The 18,233-nt window shown below is 48.7% G+C and overlaps 1 protein-coding gene across 8 annotated transcripts in view; it reads left to right on the top strand.

The window, feature by feature from the left end:
* The window catches only part of MAP2K4 (mitogen-activated protein kinase kinase 4), an 82,440-nt gene extending 68,548 nt beyond the window's left edge, over positions 1–13,892 (top strand). For all 8 annotated transcript variants that reach the window (XM_042833358.1, XM_042833360.1, XM_042833355.1 and 5 more), the window contains 4 exons: positions 9,049–9,126; positions 10,076–10,224; positions 11,893–11,938; positions 12,941–13,892. In XM_042833358.1, the coding sequence (XP_042689292.1) occupies positions 9,049–9,126; positions 10,076–10,224; positions 11,893–11,938; positions 12,941–13,054 (387 nt within the window). In that variant the 3' untranslated portion in view covers positions 13,055–13,892. The remainder of the gene's footprint in view (positions 1–9,048; positions 9,127–10,075; positions 10,225–11,892; positions 11,939–12,940) is intronic.
* Positions 13,893–18,233: the final 4,341 nt, after the last annotated feature.

Genomic DNA, 18,233 nt, shown 5'->3' on the forward strand with positions numbered 1-18,233 from the left:
GGTTTGACTGGAAGTGGGCTGATTGGGCAGCAGGAGCCACATCCAGCTGCCAAGCAAGTGCGTTGTGTTTGAACCAAAATGGTTGGAGCTGTCGTGGAACGTAGCATGTCAGCCTTGGAGCTGCCAGTTCTGGAAAAGTTGTTTTGCTTTTGACTTTGAATTTCCATGTGGTCATTGCATTGAAAGAAGGAATGAATATGCCTTGTGTTCTCTGAAAGAAAGAAGGGAAAGGCTGGAGACCGCTGTCATCCCAGGATAGCTGGTCCTCAGGGCAGTTTTTGTGGGCAAGCACAATGCTGAGCCCTCCTGAGACCCATTGTGCTGCCAGCACTGTGGATTTGCTCTAGGTGAGGTTTTGCACTGTGATCATGCTGGGCTTGCAGGCTGATGCCAGCCCTGATCCTGCCAGCTGCTGCTCTTCTGCTTCGTTGTTCCCCTGAGCCATGGAGAGCCAGTTCAAGGATCAGCAGTAAGAAAGCAAGCCCTCTCAAAAGGAGATGGCATTTTTATGCAGTTGGCTTTTGAGAAGGTGCAGAGCCTGAACGGTGGCACAAAAGAGGGATGTGAGCAGGGCTCTGTGGGGGAGCAGAACCTGGTTGCCCTGTCAGTCTGGAGCAGCTCTCAATCAGCTTCATTGCATTGCAATGTCAGCCCCTCCAGTCCAGCCTCCAGCTGTGTGCCTGGGGCAGCAGTGCCCAGGGTGCTGGCGGGTGGCCCTGCCTCCCTGGTGAGCCATGCCTTGTCTCCTGCCGCAGCTCCTGGCCTGCAGAGGTGCCATGCTGAAGGTGACAGTCTGCAGCATTAACATCTTTTACCCATTTTAATGCCCAATGGATCCCAATTTCTGCGTCAGAGGGGAGTGATGAGGCCAAGCTGGAAGCAGCTGGGCTATGGATGTGGGATCCACGCTCCGATGTCCCGTCTTGTCCCACTCCTTTGGGACCTCTCTCAGGACAGACACAACTGTCCCTGGGTCCTCCTGCCAGACCTCCTGGCTCCGTCTGGAGCTGCCGCTGCAGCCAGGCACGGGCACACTGTGTTGTTCTTCCTTGGCTGAGGTGGCATTGCTGTCTCTGTGGCCTTGGGGGCTGCGTCCCCACATGTTAAGAGCTTGCACACGGCTTGGCCATGCACAGAAAAGGAGGAATTCCTGAGACGGGCAGCAGGGCTGTCTCTGTGCAGCTCTGTGGCCTCTTTGTGGGTGCAGGAGGAGGGCTGTGGGGCTGGGATGGCACAGGCAGAAACCTGGGTTTAGCTTCACATTCCTGACCCAGCGCCCAGGTTTTCACTGGGCTTTGTCATTCATTTAACTGAACAGGCAGCCTGCTGGTTTGACTTTGTGCAGCTGAAATCCTTCATGATTCTCCTGATCGGTGTTGTGTGCGTTGGATTTCTCGTTTATCTTTTCTTTTTGTTTCATTTTTTCCTTTTGAATCTCAAACTTGGTACTCGGCCATCATTTCATGGCTGAGAAAACAGATTTGAAGGGAAGCAGAGAGACGTGCAACACCATCCCTGTGCGCTGTGCGGGCAATGCCGAGCTTTGAGCACAGCCCTCCCCTCTCGTGTGCTGCTGATGTCACCCACATGCTTCTGCGGTTTCAGCTGAGAACATGCCTCTGCTTACTCATTCATAAGCTAAAATCATCCATGAGGTTTGCCCAGCGTGGGACTTCTCCTGTACAAACTTAGCTCCTTACGTTATGCAGGGCAGAGCTTGTGCAGAGCAGCAGCACTGCGGCACTGAGTGTGCTGCAGAGAGGCGTGGGTACTTTGCTGTGGGGAGAGGCAGCAAAGGGAGAAGGAAAGGGTCACACAGCTCCCAGGTCCACAGCTGTGCTTCTCCTGTTGTCTTTGAGCTGCTTGGTTCCTGTTGCTCGTGTGTTTGAGGCCAGGGAGGCATCCTGCTGCAGGACGACATGGCAGTGTCCCGTTGCTGAGAGCAGCAGTGTCCTGCATGGCTGTGGGAGCTGCTCTGCTGCACCAGACAGATCCAGCAGTCACCCTGGCACTGAGGTTTGGGTGCAGCTGAGTGTGGCCTGCGCAGTTCTCCAGGATCAGAAATCTTCACATTGTGTTGCTTTTTTGCTGGACTCCCTTTTTTCCTGTGTATCTTGAAAGCCTGTGTTGTGGTTTCACATTAATACTGAGAAAAAATAACTGGGTTCCCTGCATTTCAGTCTTTCACAATTATTTCAAGGACTTCAAGAGCATCCACACCACCATTGCAGCCATCCAGAAGTTCTGGGATGAAATTACTTCTTACCTGTGCTGAAACAGCACCTTCCAGCCCTCTAAAATGCTGCCTCTCCAGAGCTTAACCCTGCTAACCCAGTGAAGTTTCTTGGAAGCCATGGATGACTGTAGCCTCCTGTTTCTACTTTTTTAAAGAATTAAGAAGTCCTTCCCTTGCCACGGCCTCTCTCCCCAGCAGGTACTTTCTGACTGAGGCAGTCACCTCTTAAGCTGTTCTTTGAGGGGATTAAGAGGCTGAGCAGTTTATGTCCTTGAGACAGATTGGATTGTGTTCTGTGGCTATGCTGTACTCCCTCCTGGTGTTCAATATCCTTTTACAAACATAGACCCCAGTGTGGAACCCCAGCAGTGGATCGTATAAGGAGAGCACTGCCCAGCTACACACCTTGTAGTGCTTCTCTGGGATTTCATGCTCCCCTGTCCTTTTCTGGGATGCTGTCTGTCACCTCTGAGCGCTGCTTTTTCTGTTTGGATGAGTCAGCATGCAGTCAGAACCCAGCTTACCAAGCAGCTCAAATCACACTTGCTCTTCAGGAGCACTTACATATCACATAGTCGATATTTTAATACTACACACAATTTAACAACTTGAATTTTGTATTTTCTGGTGGATGTTAGCCGTAGACCAAGGCAAGGCACCTTTGAGGTCCTGTTATAAATGCTGTCTTTTGCACTGAATTGGTCGTCTTAAGAGCATGAGGAAGTTAAACTCCTGAACACTCTCAGTGAAGCCAGTTGCTAATGCAAATTATCGATGCTTCTTTATTCACAGTTCTTTAGTACACAATGACCATTTTTAACAAGGTGGTGAAGGTCACAAAGGATGTATAAAGGATGTATAAAGGATGTATGGTGTCAACCCCAACAGGATCCCATTGGCTTCATAAACCTTCCTTCCAATCTTTCTGTGCCCGGTGAGAGCCCCTGGCCACCTGTCCTCTGTCCTGGGATCTTCCTGCTGCTGAGATCGAGGAGCTCTGTTAGGAAAGCCAGTGGGAGGAGATGGTGATCCCCTGCAATTGGAAACCAGCGTCCCACCTGGGAAATGCTGCTGGAGAAGTTTTTACATGAAACATTCTCTCGGAGTAAATACGTAAAGGAAATGGGAGGGGAGGAAAGGCCATTCTCTAGAAACATGATCTCTCCTGATAATCTCTGTGCAGCCACAGGCTTCGTGGCTGACCTGGGAGAGGGGAGGAGCAGGAAATCAAAGAACAGAGGGGATTTGGGAAGGAATGTCTGAACTAAAAAGTTAAAGCGTGGATGAATATTTTGGCTGCAATCTTTCTTTGTGGCAATAAAGCTCCTATTACCTCTTATGTAGTGTTATTCACCCGTAGATGTAGAAAAGGTGTAGAACCCAGTGCTACTACTTCTATCCTAGAGATAATAAATGGAGAAACAGGAAGAAGCTGCTTGTCCGTGACCCCCACCAACAAAAACAGAATAATTTGTGTTCTCTGCTTCCCTCTCAGCTGTTCCACCCATCACACCATCTTGCCTTTGCTCTGCTATGTCACACTCTGGCCGAGGAGCATGGTCTCCTCCTGCTGCAGCATGGGCTGCTGTGTGGGATGCTGCAGGTCCTGCAGGGCAGTGAGGCACGGCCTGCCAGAAATGTGGTGCCCCATCCCTGGAGGCACTCAAAGCCAGGTCAGATGGGATCCTGGGCAGCCTGTGCTGGTGGCTGACAACTCTGCCTATGGCTGGGGATTGGAAGTAGGTGATCTTTAAGGTCTCTTCCAAATGAAGCCATTCTGTGGTTCTGTGATCCCTGTAGTGATTGGCTCTGCGATACAGACCAGAGAAAAGAAAGAGTTAATCACTTTCTCATCAGCCACCTGATGGGCAGGAAGGGTATAACCTGAGAAAAATGTGGTTGTGTTGTCTCACTCCTTGTGTGGATGACTCACATTTGTGTTCTTAGAGCAAGGCTTATGCAGCACTGAGGTCACCTTCTGAGAGCCCTCAGGCTTCTGAGGAGATCCAGGAAGCTTATTGGGCTTCACTGCACATAAAAATCAAGATCCAAATGAAATTAGACACCTCAGCTCTTTAGCAGCCAGTAGCATAGTTCAGTGTCACCTCATAGAGTGCCCCGAGTCATCCTGCAGAGCAGCACCAGCACCAGCAGGAGCAGCTGGGTGCTGCTTTGTGTCTCTGTACAGGGCTGCTGCTTGGCACCCAGCTCTGCTCAGGAGGCAGCAGGGAGGGCTCTGGGCACAGATACCTTGCACAGCAGGGCTTCCCCTTGTCTAGGAGGTTAGCCAGGTGAGCGTGCTCTGGGGAGGTGAGAGATGAGGGCCCTCCTAACCATAGGGTGAGCCCAACCTGGGGAGAGGCCAAGGAAGGAGCTCCTTTGTGGAATAAAACATTTGGAGGTGTTGGTGAGCAGGTGAGACTGCATGCTGGCACTCTGGAGGAGTTAGCAGAGGAGCAGGTCTGGGAGCCCAGCAGGTCAGTGCTCCCTTGCTGCCCTGCTCAGCACACTGCTTCCCCCCCCCGTCTGGGCTCTCACTGAGGTTGGCCATTGCTCCAACTCCAACACAACCAATTGTGTGAGGCCCGTGCAGGGAGAGCCCTAAAGGAAGAACAAATTGCTCTTTGCTGCAGGAATATTCTTGAGAAATACAGCAACGTGAAAAGGGAGTGGCAGCATTTTCCTTTACTGAACAGCAGAAGAATTTCCCAAACTGTTTATTTATGCTCCTGAAGATGGTTTCCATTGCTATTGCACAGCCCCACAGGCAGCTGTTCAGCTGCCCCGTGGCTGCTGTGACTCTGCACAGTGACACGTGGTTCCCTGTGAGCACTGAGCCCTCGCAGGGCACAGCCCTGCTGATGAGAAAGCCGTGGTGATGGGGTTATCACCGCTGGAAAAACAGCACTTTCTGGAGCACTGCCTAAACACAAACATATTTGATCCACTGGTTAACAAAGCAGCAGAAAAGTGTGCTGGGGAGCTCTGTCTCTTGCATGCAAAACTTGTATCCAGTCACTGTTGGAGCCGTGGAGGTCTATTAATTCTGGCTGCTGGCTTGTAGCTCACTGTATGCTGTGTAGCAGAATTTGGCAGAGACAGCTCTAATCTGCAGCTGTCACATGCAGCTTCCAGATGTGCAGGGCTTTACCTGCTCCCATCATCCACCAAAGGCAGGGCAGTCCCTGGGCTTCACGTCCAGTGTTTCTCATTGCATGCTGCTGTGTTGAGGGCAGGTGAGCTGCACTGGAGGCTGGCAGCTTCAGCTCACATCCATGTGTTTCTGTGGTGGAAGGGGAGGGAGCATTTACATCCTGTCAGTTCTGTTCTGTATTTTGGATTCCACAGATTGCTTTCTGGTAGTTCTTCACTCCTTGTAACCTTTTTATTGTCTTCTACTTTGGGAACGTGTTGGTTTAAGTAGCAAATAAGGATGTGTTAAGTACGGTTTCGTGCCATGCAGGCAGTTTTGAATTTGCAGCGTGTGTAGGATAGAAATTCCCTGATTATTTAACTAGTGAAAATCCAAATCTGAGCTTCAAGAATTTTGTTTTCCTAGGAATACTGTTTTGTTCTTCAGCAACATGAAACAACTCAGAAATGCAGCAAGTTGTATGTGCATCTGTTCTTGTGTCCCACCCCAAATTGCACATGTCTGCTTATCTGGGGCTGGGAAGAGAGGGGAGCATCAGCATTTCCCATTTCTGCTCTTTTGTCAGTGCAGATGCTGGTGCTCAGGTGGGCACTAAGTGAAGGGAGCCCTGTGTCAGGCTGTCCCTGTGCTGTATTTACTCTGCCTCTTCACACAGTCAGCAGCACATCCAGGGCTTGGTCTGTCCCGGCCATTTCCTTTCCTTGCTTGCAGTTGGCATTAGCGAGACATCCAGCAAGAACTGAGGTTTGCCTGCAGTTCTCATCCTAGGTCCCTGAGTGCTTGGTGCTGATTGCTCCCATGTCAGCTACATGGAAAATGCCCAGGATTTTTTGCTCTGTATTTACAGGGCATTTATTTTGGTCCATCGTGCTTTGCCTTTAGCTGTGCCATGGCTATGTAGAGCCAAGTCCCTGCTGCTCCATCACACTCTGTGTGTTTGTGGTGGGTGGCTGCCCCTGTGTGGGTACTTCAGACTTACAGAATCATAGAACAGAATCATGGAAAGGTTCGGGCTGGAAGGGACCTCAGAGATCTTATCTTCCCACCTGCTGCTGGAACCCGGTAGGCAGCATGATGCCCCCAGGGTCTGGCAGGAGGGATGGAGGTAAGGAGAGCTTTGCACAGAGGGAAAGCAGTAGAGTCATGGGGCCACAGTCCCAGCAGTGCTGTACCCTGGCGTGGCATTGGGCTGGGATTCAGTTGCTCATAGCTGGAGTCAGGCTGTTCTTGTGTGTGTCTGCTGATCAGACATGCCGGAGGGGGCTGTGTGGGAGCTGTGGGCAGACAAGGCTGTGGGGGGGTTGCAGCTACAGCATGACATTGAGAATGGACAGGATAGACACAGCATCGTCCTTGAGAGATTTATGGGAGAGTCACCAGAAACTCTTCCATGGCAGAAGGTTCCACACTGCATGTTGTTGATGCCACATTCTTCTGTCCTCTGTTGTGCTGGCATTTTCCATTTTCTTTTTGGACTGTTGATGGAAACGCGCTGAGAGCACTTTGGATTGGTTGGACCTGTTACTTCTGAGCAGAGTAGAAGGACGAGTTCCTCTTGTTCTTCTCGAGCCTGAATATGAACCAGTGTTCTGTGCACCCACTGGCTCCTCCTTTAGATGCTTTACTTCAGGCTGAAATCTCCAGTAGCTTCCTGAAATGTCCAAGAGCATCCAAATCCTGAATGGTCACCGGCTATCTGTCCTTCTTCCCCTCAAATCAATGAGTGACAGGATCTCAGAGTACATTTTCCATTTAAATCCTCATCCCTTCTACTGTTTTGGGATGTTTTCCTTGCTATCTCAGGTTCAAAATGTTGGAGAAATTGTCTTTACATTTCTGTTTCCCACCTGTAAAAGAGAGGGTTTGTGTTAGCTGTTAATTCCTTATAATTTGATTCAGTACTGTTTAAATGGGGAGACCAATATGAAAAGACTGTGCTTATCCAGGCATGATAGAATTCTGGATTGTGAGAAGTCAGAAGCATGGGTTTATGTGTAATGCAAATGTGATAGATTTTGACTGAGCTTCCAGGTGAGTACATGAAGAACTGATAATTCAAGAGAGTTTAATTTTACCAATTTTATTACTCTATGCTCATTTCCACCAGGATTATCGAAAAATCCATCCAGCAGTACCCCATCAATGGGAAAATCTAAAACATGAGGTTAAAACAAATGAAAATCATAATTAAAGGATAAGAAAACAAGGCGACATACAGACCTGAGAGGGCAGGAAAGAATAATAGAATCACAGAGTCACAGAAGTTGGAGAAGACCTCTATGATCATCTCGTCCAGCTGGCCACCTAGCACTAATATTGCCCTCTAACCCATTTCTTACACGTTTCCTTTTGTAGTATTTGATCCATCCAAGAAGACCATTCCAGCATCTTGAAACCATCAGAGAATATTAGATTGCATTTTCCCTTCCCACTGCCGTTATCTGTTAACCCACAAAGCCCCACGTTTTCTTCAGGCAGCCCGTGATTGGTCTGGTGGGCATGGGAGGGGTGGGTTGATGGTTGGACCAGATGATCTTAGTGGTCTTTCCCAACCTTAATGATTCTGTGATTCTGTGACCCTGAAAGACAGCATTCAGGGCATTTGAACCCAGCCTGTTTCAAAGCAGATATTGTAACTGGGAGAGAGGGTGAGAAAACACACCGATGGCACTGGGAAGGTGATACCCTATCTAACAAGTCATTGTGTGAACAGGAAGGTAACAAAGACGTGTAGAGTCAGTCAATCTTGCTGAAAATGACTTCTTCCCTTTCTCTTTGGGGTATGTTTGATAGTTTGATTGGTGACCTCAGTGTGTGCCCTTGTTAGAGAAGATCCTGATGAGTGAGGAAAAGGAAAAGGTTTGGAAGCACATTTGGGGCTGCTTTGTGCAAGCAGAGGGTGGCAAAGAGGAAAGCTAGCAGCAGGACAGAGCAGCCAAAATTGCCTTGGGCTCTGGGGCTAGGGAGCTGCTGTGGGGACCTGATTGTTTTCTCACACACGCAGTGGTCCACTGGAAGTTTGAGGTTGCACTAAGGGATTTTGTTGGTTGCATGGCGCTCATCAGTATGCATCTGTCATGAAATCTTATGGAAATGCAGCTCACAGAGCAGTCGGGGCTTTCCTAATATTTCTTGCAGCTGATAATTTAGTATTGAATTACAGTTCAGGTCTCTCTATTGTTGTTTGCAGTCAAATCAGAATGTGATCCTGTTTCTTTTAGCATTTTAATTATTACATTTGTGATAAAAAAGGCATTCTCATAAAGATGACATGCAAAGCATTGAGGAAGTCCTGCTCCCTGATCACTCTGGGGTGCAGGTGTCCACCTTGCTGTCCACGTTTTCTGTGGGAAGATCTTTTGGATATTTGAAGGCCTGATAACATGAAGATGTCACAGAATCATGAAGTCATTGAGGCTGGAAAAGACCCCTGAGATTACCACATCCAGCCACCATCCCATCACCGCAATGCCAGCCAAACCACATTCCTCAGTGCCACATCTCTGCAGGTCTGGAACACCTTCAGGGACATGAGGTGTTTCTCTGTTGGGGTTGAATGTCGTCCTGGTGGGATCAACTTTTGTTTCCCAAGTTTGCAGATGTGTCTCGTTCTGTCCTGCGTGGCGCAGTGCTTGAATGTTACTTCTTTCTGTTCCAGCCGGAAAGGATAGATCCCAGCGCGTCCAGGCAAGGCTATGATGTCCGCTCAGATGTCTGGAGCTTGGGGATTACATTGGTGAGTGAGCAGGGCTCAGGCCCTCTGCTGCATGGCAGTTCCCTGCTGGGTGTCACACACTTGGCAGTGTGACAGAGCTGATTGTTGTCAAATGTGCTCGAAGTGAAGCCTGGCTCTGCTGCAGTGAAACATGTTATGAACTGGGCACCTCCTGGCTCGGAAGGAATATAAATCCCTTCAAGGCACATGGCTTGCCTGAACCCCTGAGGGTACGTTTAGCTGCAGCCATAGCCAGAGGTAGAGATGTGAGCTGGGAAGAGGTGCTAGGTTGTAAATGAATTTGGTCTTCAGAATCTGATGTGAGGAGGGATGGTGATCGTGGTGGTGCAGAAGAAGCACCCAGCCTTTGTAAGCCTCTCACAGCCCTGTTGTCTGGGGTAATCCAGCTGTGCAGTTTGTCAGTTAATCCTGGTTCCCAGTTGCTGATTTCTGACTAACCACAACACTGCAAAATGCAAACACTGATTGCTTGAGAAGTTTTCCCATTCTCGGGGTGGTGAAGTAGAAGAGTAATCAGAAGCAGTGAGTCAGTAGCTTCTATCAATGGGCTGCCCTCCCTTCAGCCGTTTTAAAACGCTTGTTTTCTCGGGATCCCTTTTCCATGGTGGTTATTATGATATCTGGGAAGGGACTGGAGGATTTTATTTTCACCTTCTGAAGTGTCTTTAAAAGACCCTTGGTTCATTTTATAGTCAGTAGAGGAGAGACATCGACCACATGAAAGTTCAGTATAGCTGGGTTAAATATTAGCTGGGTAAGTTAGGACACAGTCATGATGTAGGTAGCAGAACTCCTTGTCTTTCAGCTGAACTCTCAGCCGTAGGAGGTAAGAGGGAGAATCTCATCTTAATTTTCCTTCGGGACCTTCAGGCTCCTTGTAGAGATTTTGTTACCCTGAAAGGACTTGGGATTGTGTAACCTATCTGCTGCTGTTACTGTCTTCTTGCAGTATGAGCTGGCCACAGGGCGATTCCCATACCCCAAGTGGAACAGTGTGTTTGACCAGTTGACGCAGGTAGTAAAAGGAGACCCACCACAGCTGAGTAACTCAGAGGAAAGGGAATTCTCCCCAAGTTTCATCAACTTTGTCAACTTGTGGTAAGTGTTACCTACTCAAAGCACTTGGAGTTGGATTTTTTTGTCATTGCAAAATATTTGTCAAGTCATGTGCCAACACTTGGTTCCATGTTCCTGCACCAGCAGGGGGTTGAGGATTTTATTTTCACATTTCTCTTCTTCGGAAGGTGATGGGAGGTTTTTGAGTTCTTTACTTTTTAAGAGATCTTTTTTCTATATTCTCAGTACACCAGAGAAGTGAAGGGTTCAGGTTCAAAGTGGAACAGGGTTTGGGTTTGGATTGTGTTGTCTTTCAGAATTAGGAGTGCTCAGAATCCAGATTCTGTTTTCCAAGTGTCTGTAATAAGAGCTTCTTACTGCAGAAAATGAAACATTGAAATGGTTTTCATTTTTCAGACAAAAACTGTGTTCAGAAAAGCTATGTATCAGAAAGTCAGTGTTTCTTTCCCCTGCCACATTCAGTACAGGCAGTAGGTTTCCCACACACTCCTCTGTAGAGTCGCAGTGTCGTAACAGGGTGCTAAAAGCAAGAGCTTGCTCTCCTGCCCCTGTTTATGCTGTTGGATTTGGCTCCAGATGACCCAAGAGAGGAACCTGCATGGCATCTGTGCTGAACAGCAGTGTTTGGAAAAGTGTCTCACTGGTCCATTTGTCCTTCCCACCCATTCACAGCTCCCAGGGCCTGCTGCTCTGGGACAGTCACAGTGCACAGAGCATGGAACAGTTTTCAGTCTGTTTTTTGCTTAATCTAATTTTGTGAAGAGTTCTGTTGGGATATTTATGGTGTCCTCATAGCAACGCTATAACAGACATTTTTCTTAGTAGCTTTGAGTTAAGCACAGGCTGATGTTAGTAAGCCTGCAGGTGAAACACTACTATTCCTAAAGGCTGTGCTGGTGGTGAGTGATGGCACTGATCCCTGGGGCATCACCCCACGAATGTGCATTTAATAATTTCTATTTCTGTGAAGAGTCAGGAAAAATGACAGAGGAGTTGTGCAGTGTTGCTGTCTGCTGGTTGTGATAGATCTGCAAGAAAAGGTTATTTCTGCTAATGTTAGAAAGTTGAGGAAGCAGCGGGTGGCTGGTCGGGCTGTGTCTGTGTGCCCAGTGCTGTGGGGCCTTTGGTGGCCTCTGCTGCCTCCTGCTGTCCCACCACAGCCCGGCTGTGCCCCATGCTGCAGGCCAGGAGCCAGAGAGCTGCACCTGTGCTGGGGAGATGGCAGCTGCATGGCAAGGCTGCAGTGTAGAATGGTGGAATCCCTGAATGTGTCGGGTTGGAAGGAGCCGTTAGGATCATCGATCCAGCTCTTTGTTCCTGCAGGACCACCCAAAATCGACCCCATTATTGAGAGTGTTGTCTGAGCTCTGTCTGCCCACTGCCCTGGGGGGGACAATGTGGTTTAGCTCGCAGCTCTCCTTGGCCCATCCTCAGTGGGGTTTGTTGATCACTATGGGTCTGTGCTCATGCTAGCATCTCCACCCGTATGCGGAGGGAGTCTGGTGATGACTTGCAGCTTGGAAAGAACGTGGAGAAAGCCACGTTCCTGGACTTGAATGATTTGGGATGTTCTCAGTTCCTCCACAACAACTGTAGATTCAGTATCATCTGCTGTAAAAATGTATGTTTAATGTCTGTAACCATTTCCTCAGCCCTACCTTTTCCTAATTCTCTTTCTGCTTTCTTTAGCCTTACAAAGGACGAGTCCAAAAGGCCAAAGTACAAAGAGCTTCTGGTGAGTGCAGAGCATGCTTGCTGAGCCCAGCTGCTGTGGCTGTGCGCAGCACAGAGCAGGGCTGGGTCACATCTTTGTGTCTTCTCAGCTGATGGAAGTGGAGATTTAGTTCTGCAGCCTGTAGGACAGCACTGCCTCCCTGCCACCCTGTCAGGCTTGTGTGGCTCATATGATGGCCAAGATTGTAGGTGTCTGTCCATAAATACCCAGTCGTAGGAGCTGGGTGAAGGTGGAGGTGCCATATTGGAGTAGGTTTTCTAACCAGACATAGTTGACCCATGTGGTCTCTGAAGTGTGCAGGATTGGGTAAGACATGTAGGGTGTGCCCTGCAACTTCTGCCTTGGCTTGAGATCTTGGCAGGGGCACTCAGAAGCCCTGTCAGATTGCTGTCACACGCCACTGCCTCCAGTGTATGAGCTACACTGCGAAGGAAGGTGGTTGGCTGGGCTTTGGGGTTGGATAAGTCACACTTGGCAGCCACGTATTTTTATGGAACTCTGTGCATTGGGAAGCCACGCCTGCAGAGAATGGGGGAAACCTGTCCTGGGTGCCTGATGGTGTCGGTATTGTAGGAAGGGAGTTTGCCTGGTGTCCTGGCCCACAGTCACCATGTCATTATTTCCCAGCTGCTGTGCTGGGCAAACCCGAGGATCAGAGTTCAGAACAACTGTTTTGGGATCCTCACCTCTTGTTCAGCCTTCCAGGTCGTGTCTCCCTATTGTCTCTGTCTCTTCATTGCTGAAAAGGCTGATGATGAAGTCTTTAATGAAAGTATTTCAGTGTGTCTCCCGTGAAGTCTCATCCCACCTCTTTACTGCGTGTTTAAGATAAGGATACCTCACATGCAAAAAGCCACGGACCAGGCCATGTCCTGGTGTCCTGCACTCACTGCCAAGCACTGGGGTCTTGCACCAGGCAAGTCCATGCGCTGTGCTTGTATCTGGGGTATCCAGCCTGAAAGGCGAGTTTAGTAACCTGCTTGTTTCTCTATCTGATTCCAGAAACATCCCTTCATTCTGATGTATGAGGAACGCACAGTGGATGTTGCATGCTATGTTTGTAAAATCCTGGATCAAATGCCAGCAACTCCCAGCTCTCCAATGTATGTTGATTGATATTGCTGCTACGTCAAACTCTAGAAAAAGGGCTGAGAGAAAACAAGCTGTAAAGAATTTTCATCACATATTGCAGTGTTTTTAATGCTCGCCCAGACACCATGTGCAATAATATTGGTGTTATTTCCATCCTGTCTGTATACTGTTGTCACATATAAAGTGCATCCCTGTAATATCTGATCACACAGTGTTAGTGTTGGTCAAAGAGAGACCTCATCTGCTCTTTTGTGGACATATTCATGAAATGTGGAAATAAGTACATTTATTTGTTGACCGTGATTGGATAGCACCTAAAATTCATTTCTAGACTCAAAACTTGGAGACTCCTCAGCAGCTACTGGAAAGATTTTTCTCTCAAATTCTTCCAATTGTTGTTTCAAGTAATAATAAAAAGCAAACAAACAAAAGTTAGGCGTTGTCTGTCTGAACATTAAGAGACTTTGCCTGGAGGGAGAAGAACTTGCTTAACCAACAAGATGCTTTGCCTTCTGGAGCTAGAAAGGCAAAGGAGAATTTTATTCTTCACAAAGTGCAATAGATTTACCGCTATGAAATTCTGTTGCTTTACAGTCGCAGCGTACTTTCTGGGGACAGTGTGCTCAGCTGAACTTCCTGTTAAAAGAGAGATCATGTTAAATATAGTGAATATGTCTTTACCAAAAATATGTCGCATTGAAAGAGGCTAACATTAAACTATTCAGAGATGGGACATAATGTATTCTTTCTCCTTTTACCAAGCCAGCCACTCTTCGCTCTTAACTAGGCATCCTGTAAATTGTTACCTGGTAAGATAAGACCTTTGATCTGAAGAATTATTAAACTACTCAGTTGAATTTAACCCGCTTGTGACCTGATTTATAGCTGCACAGCACTCACCGCCAGCTGGCTTTGCTTTGACTTCGACAAGTGCCATTCACAAAGTCTGTGGCTGTTTCAGTGAGCCAGAAACGAACATCTGCGATTTCTAGTTGATGTTTCTCATGCTCTTCACTGTCCCCAGCTCTGCTGCTAGCTCCATTTCTGTGCCCACATCCCAGCCAGCAGCACTGCCACTTCCTAGCCCCGTGTGTCCCTAACATGGGCAGAGCTCAGCAGTTCCTTCTCAGCACTGTGCAGGATGGCTCTCCTGTCACGCTGAGTCTGTGCCCATTTGCTGCTGCAAATGTGATGCTCTGCTTGGTTGGAAGCCTTGTTCGCCTTTTGGCTGATACCCTGGGAAGCTCATGTTGTTGAACTTTAAAGTGAACCTTGCTGAGAACCTTACAAGGTAGCAGAGATGAGGTCAAACACCTGGGTTTTCATTTGGCCCAGCAAGACCGGGCGAGGTGTTGGAATGGCACTGCCCAGGGCTGTGGCTGCCCTGTTCCTGGAGGTGCCTGAGGCCACAGGTGGCCCCGTGCAGCCTGAGCTGGTAGGCAGCCAGCCCGTGGCAGGGGTTGGGACTGGATGAATTAGATCAGCTGTCATTTTATCTTCTAAATTTGGCATCTTTTTCAGAGATGATTTTTGAAGTTCTGAAAACTTTTTTTTTACCCCTCTGAACTACTGCAACTCTCAGACATGTAGTAGCATGCTGGGGATCCAATGGAGGCTGTGATTTCCAGTTTGAATTGTCCACTTTTCAGCACTCGATACGACTTTGCCAAAACGCGAGCAGCCCACGAGAAGCTTTGGCAGAGGGATGGATGTGCAGAGCAGCAGGAGTGAGATTTGCCCGGATGGGGCTTCGCACTTCGGTGCCACCGGGATGCAGCAGGAGCACAGCGCATCCTGCCCCTGCTGCTCGGCTGGGGAAGCGCAGAGCCCAGGCCACGCTTATGAGCACCCGGCAGAGGGCACACAGCGCTGCGTCTCCAGCTGCGCTCGGCTGAAGCTGGGTGTTCCCGGAACCCGGGCAGCGCTCCTGCAGCGCCAGTGGGGCAGCGCTGAGCTGTGCAAGGAAAAAAAAAAAAAAAGCAGAATGTCCTGCAGTGAGTGGTGCTGTGGTTAAATCGGAGCGCGGTCCGTAGCGTGGCTAAAGCAGTAATGAGTCGGAGGCAGGCGTGCGCAGTGCGGTGGCACTGCTGTGCAGAACACGTTTAACATGCATCGATTTCAGCTATTAAGGGTGCACCATTTATTGCGTTGTATCTTTATAAAAAAATAAGTGTATAGTGTTCAGAAGCTGTGAAAGAACTGTACATTGTGTACTCTGCTTACTTTTTTTTTTTTCTTGTACCATAGGAAAAAAGATGTATAAAAATGATCACAATGATGTGCAGGGATGTTGCCTTATTGTCTGTAAAATGGAGCTCAGGAACATAACTGCTTCACAGAGCTTCAGAGTATTTTACCTTGGTTGGACTTCCTTCTCTATTTAAGATATTATACATGGATCAGAGTGTTTATGTAATAGTTCTATCCTTTTGCCTGCAGGTCAGTTGTAATAAAAATAGGATGCGACCGTGCCCTTGTTATTTTCATTGTGTCAGGTCAGGCATAAGTGCGGAGATGTGTTACAAGCCGGAGAAATCCCTGACTTCCAGCCCTTCCTCTGGGGGAGGCGGAGGGGCAGAGGTGGCTCAGGACATCTTGTCCCTGTGAGGAGGGCCAGTGGCTGCACCACAGCCTGGGGAGAGGGCAGTGATGCTCACGGGCTCGCAGGCTTCTTGTATGTATGGAGAGCACTCATTGTCTGCAGCATCCAGATTTAAGAGTCCTGGGTAATTTCTACTGCCAAGCCTCTGGGTGCTGGGATACGGGTCTGTGCCTGGAGGCCTCAGAGGACTTGGAAGCCTTCCAGGTGAGTGAGCAGAACTGGACCCCATAATCAACCCCACAGAGATGAACACAGTGTTGGGGAATGGGGCTGTCCATTCCTGTAACGTCAAACTGACTCAATGGGACCGAGGTTTTGTTGAGAGAAGAACAAGAGCATGCTGGCAGTGATTGTTGGTCATATCACAGCTCAGTTCTTAGGGACTGGTGGAGTAACCTGGCATTGGCTCTCACCAGTGCCTTCACTTGAAGGGTGACAATCTTGTCAAGAGAAGGGAAGGCAGGCAGTGGAGCCAGAGAAGGACTTGCGTTGGAGATACACAGCGAGAAAGACTTGAGGTGATTGAAGTCTGTCAGCTTAAATAAATTCTGTGGTTCTGACGCATCAAGGTTGTTCTGGAAGGTTCCTGTTCCTAGCACAATACTTGGGACATTTTTGGGCTGCTTGCTGTCCCCACTCTTCATCCATAACCCAAGATTCCAGATTCAGTGATTCATAGGCAAAAGTCAAAACCCACCAAGCACTGGGGAGCAAGGTCAGATGCTGCAGGGCCTGCTCCTCCCAGCTCCACAAACATCAGTTCTGTTCCTTCTGCACCAACAGCTGCCTCTGTGTGTTGAGGTTTGCTCTGGAAGAAGCTGTATCAGTGGACAAGAAACCGAAAGAAACGTGGCAGAACTGAACTGGGCATCCCCATGCTTTTTGGGATGCAGAGGACCCCGCTGATCTCTTTCCCCCTGTGGCTGTGTGGCATGTAAGAAGGACTGTGTTGTCACCTCAGGTTCTCCCAGTTGCCCCATAGAATCCACGCTTGAGCTTTTTTCCTGTTAACTCACTTGGACTTCTCTGCCTCCACCAAGGGCTGTTGTCATCACATCATTGCTCACACGGGATGAGAAACCTCTGACCCCACATCCAGATGCATCTTCTGTGTCTTGGACAGGACCTGTGCCAGAGCACTGCTGCTGTTGCTGTTGGTCTGAGCCTTGAACCAATCCAGCATTCCTGGTACAAGTGGGCTACAATGGCTACCTCCAACCCTGAAGTTGGGAATCCTCCTGCAGATAACCCAACAAGGTCCATACGTCTCAGCTCTTGCTTTCCCTTTGTACCATCGCGTGGACTGGAGGCTGCCCCAGTTTCTGTACTCAGCCATGGCTGAGGAGCAGCTCTAACTTCCAGGCAGGCTTGGAGCCACCAACGGCTGCTGTCATGCACAGTGGCCCAGTCTCACAGTTCATACCACTTCCTCACGTCTTTATGCCTATGTGCAGGGCTAAAGCACTCCTGATGCCCTCACCAGGTACTATATAGCACCCATGAAACAGGTACTGTGCTCATTGACATTTACGATGTGTCTATGGGACTCCAAGACTCCAAGGTTTTGATGCGTTCAAACTCCTTTCTGCGTGGACATAAGCAGTGTGGATGGACACAGGCACCCTGACTACTTCATCTGCAGCACTTGTGGGTTGTGTTGTATACATTTCCACTCATCTTTGCTTCGCCAGCCTTCCCCCATAGGCACCACTTTGGAAAAAAGCTCAATTTTCACTGTGAATCTAGACACAAACCCCAAGTGTGGTCATTGCTGTGAATGTGTGAAGGGCCCTACGGAAGGTGGAATGGCTGCTCTGGTGAATAAGAACAGAAAGCAGCTCCTGACTTTTGCCATTTTGCTAAAGGCTGTGTAGATGGAAGCTGAAGCATAACTCCCTTTTCTGGTGGCCACTGTGCCACTGTTGTACTGGAAGTAAAATACAGAGCTGGCTGTCGGATGGGACCATGGGCTGTCTCCCACACATCCCACCAAATCCCTCAATTCTTTCTCTGCTTTCTGGGAGGAAAAGTTGCTGCCATAGCCATCCATGGAGGTAGTTCCTCTCTTGGCCAGATGGGAATGCACCTTGATGGAGCCAAATAGTACAGCAACACCCCAGTTTGTGTTTGGCTGGATATTGTGAGAAGGGGAGGAGGTCCTGCCTGACCTTCCAAGGAAGACAGGTTTCTCGTCAGACTAATGGATTGAAAACCTATGTGCAGCACACCAAGCAGTTCTGCAATGTACTGGCTATAAATGATTTGTCTTGAGAGGCTGTTGGGTGTTTATGAGGGCCACCACATATTTGCAGAGCTGTTCATGAGCACTCCTAATCCTGCTGACCAGGAGGCACACTGAGAGCTCAGGGATCTGCAGAAGTAGGACCCAGAGTGCTGCTTGTGCCAGCAAACACACCTCAACCGATTGATGATGCTTTAGGAGTAACAATACCAAAACATGGAGAAAACTGTGATGGTTTTATTAGGCTGCTGTACCTCAGCCTTCTGTGTATGTCAGACCAATTTTCTAACTCCCTGCACCAGGATTGTGTGTCATCCCTTCCTTCCTTCCTTCCTTCCTTCCTTCCTTCCTTCCTTCCT

The sequence above is a fragment of the Centrocercus urophasianus genome, unplaced genomic scaffold (genome assembly GCF_019232065.1).
Source record: "Centrocercus urophasianus isolate 14NV4802_14NV808 unplaced genomic scaffold, USGS_Curo_1.0 seq_41, whole genome shotgun sequence".
NCBI classification, from domain to species: Eukaryota; Metazoa; Chordata; class Aves; order Galliformes; family Phasianidae; genus Centrocercus; species Centrocercus urophasianus.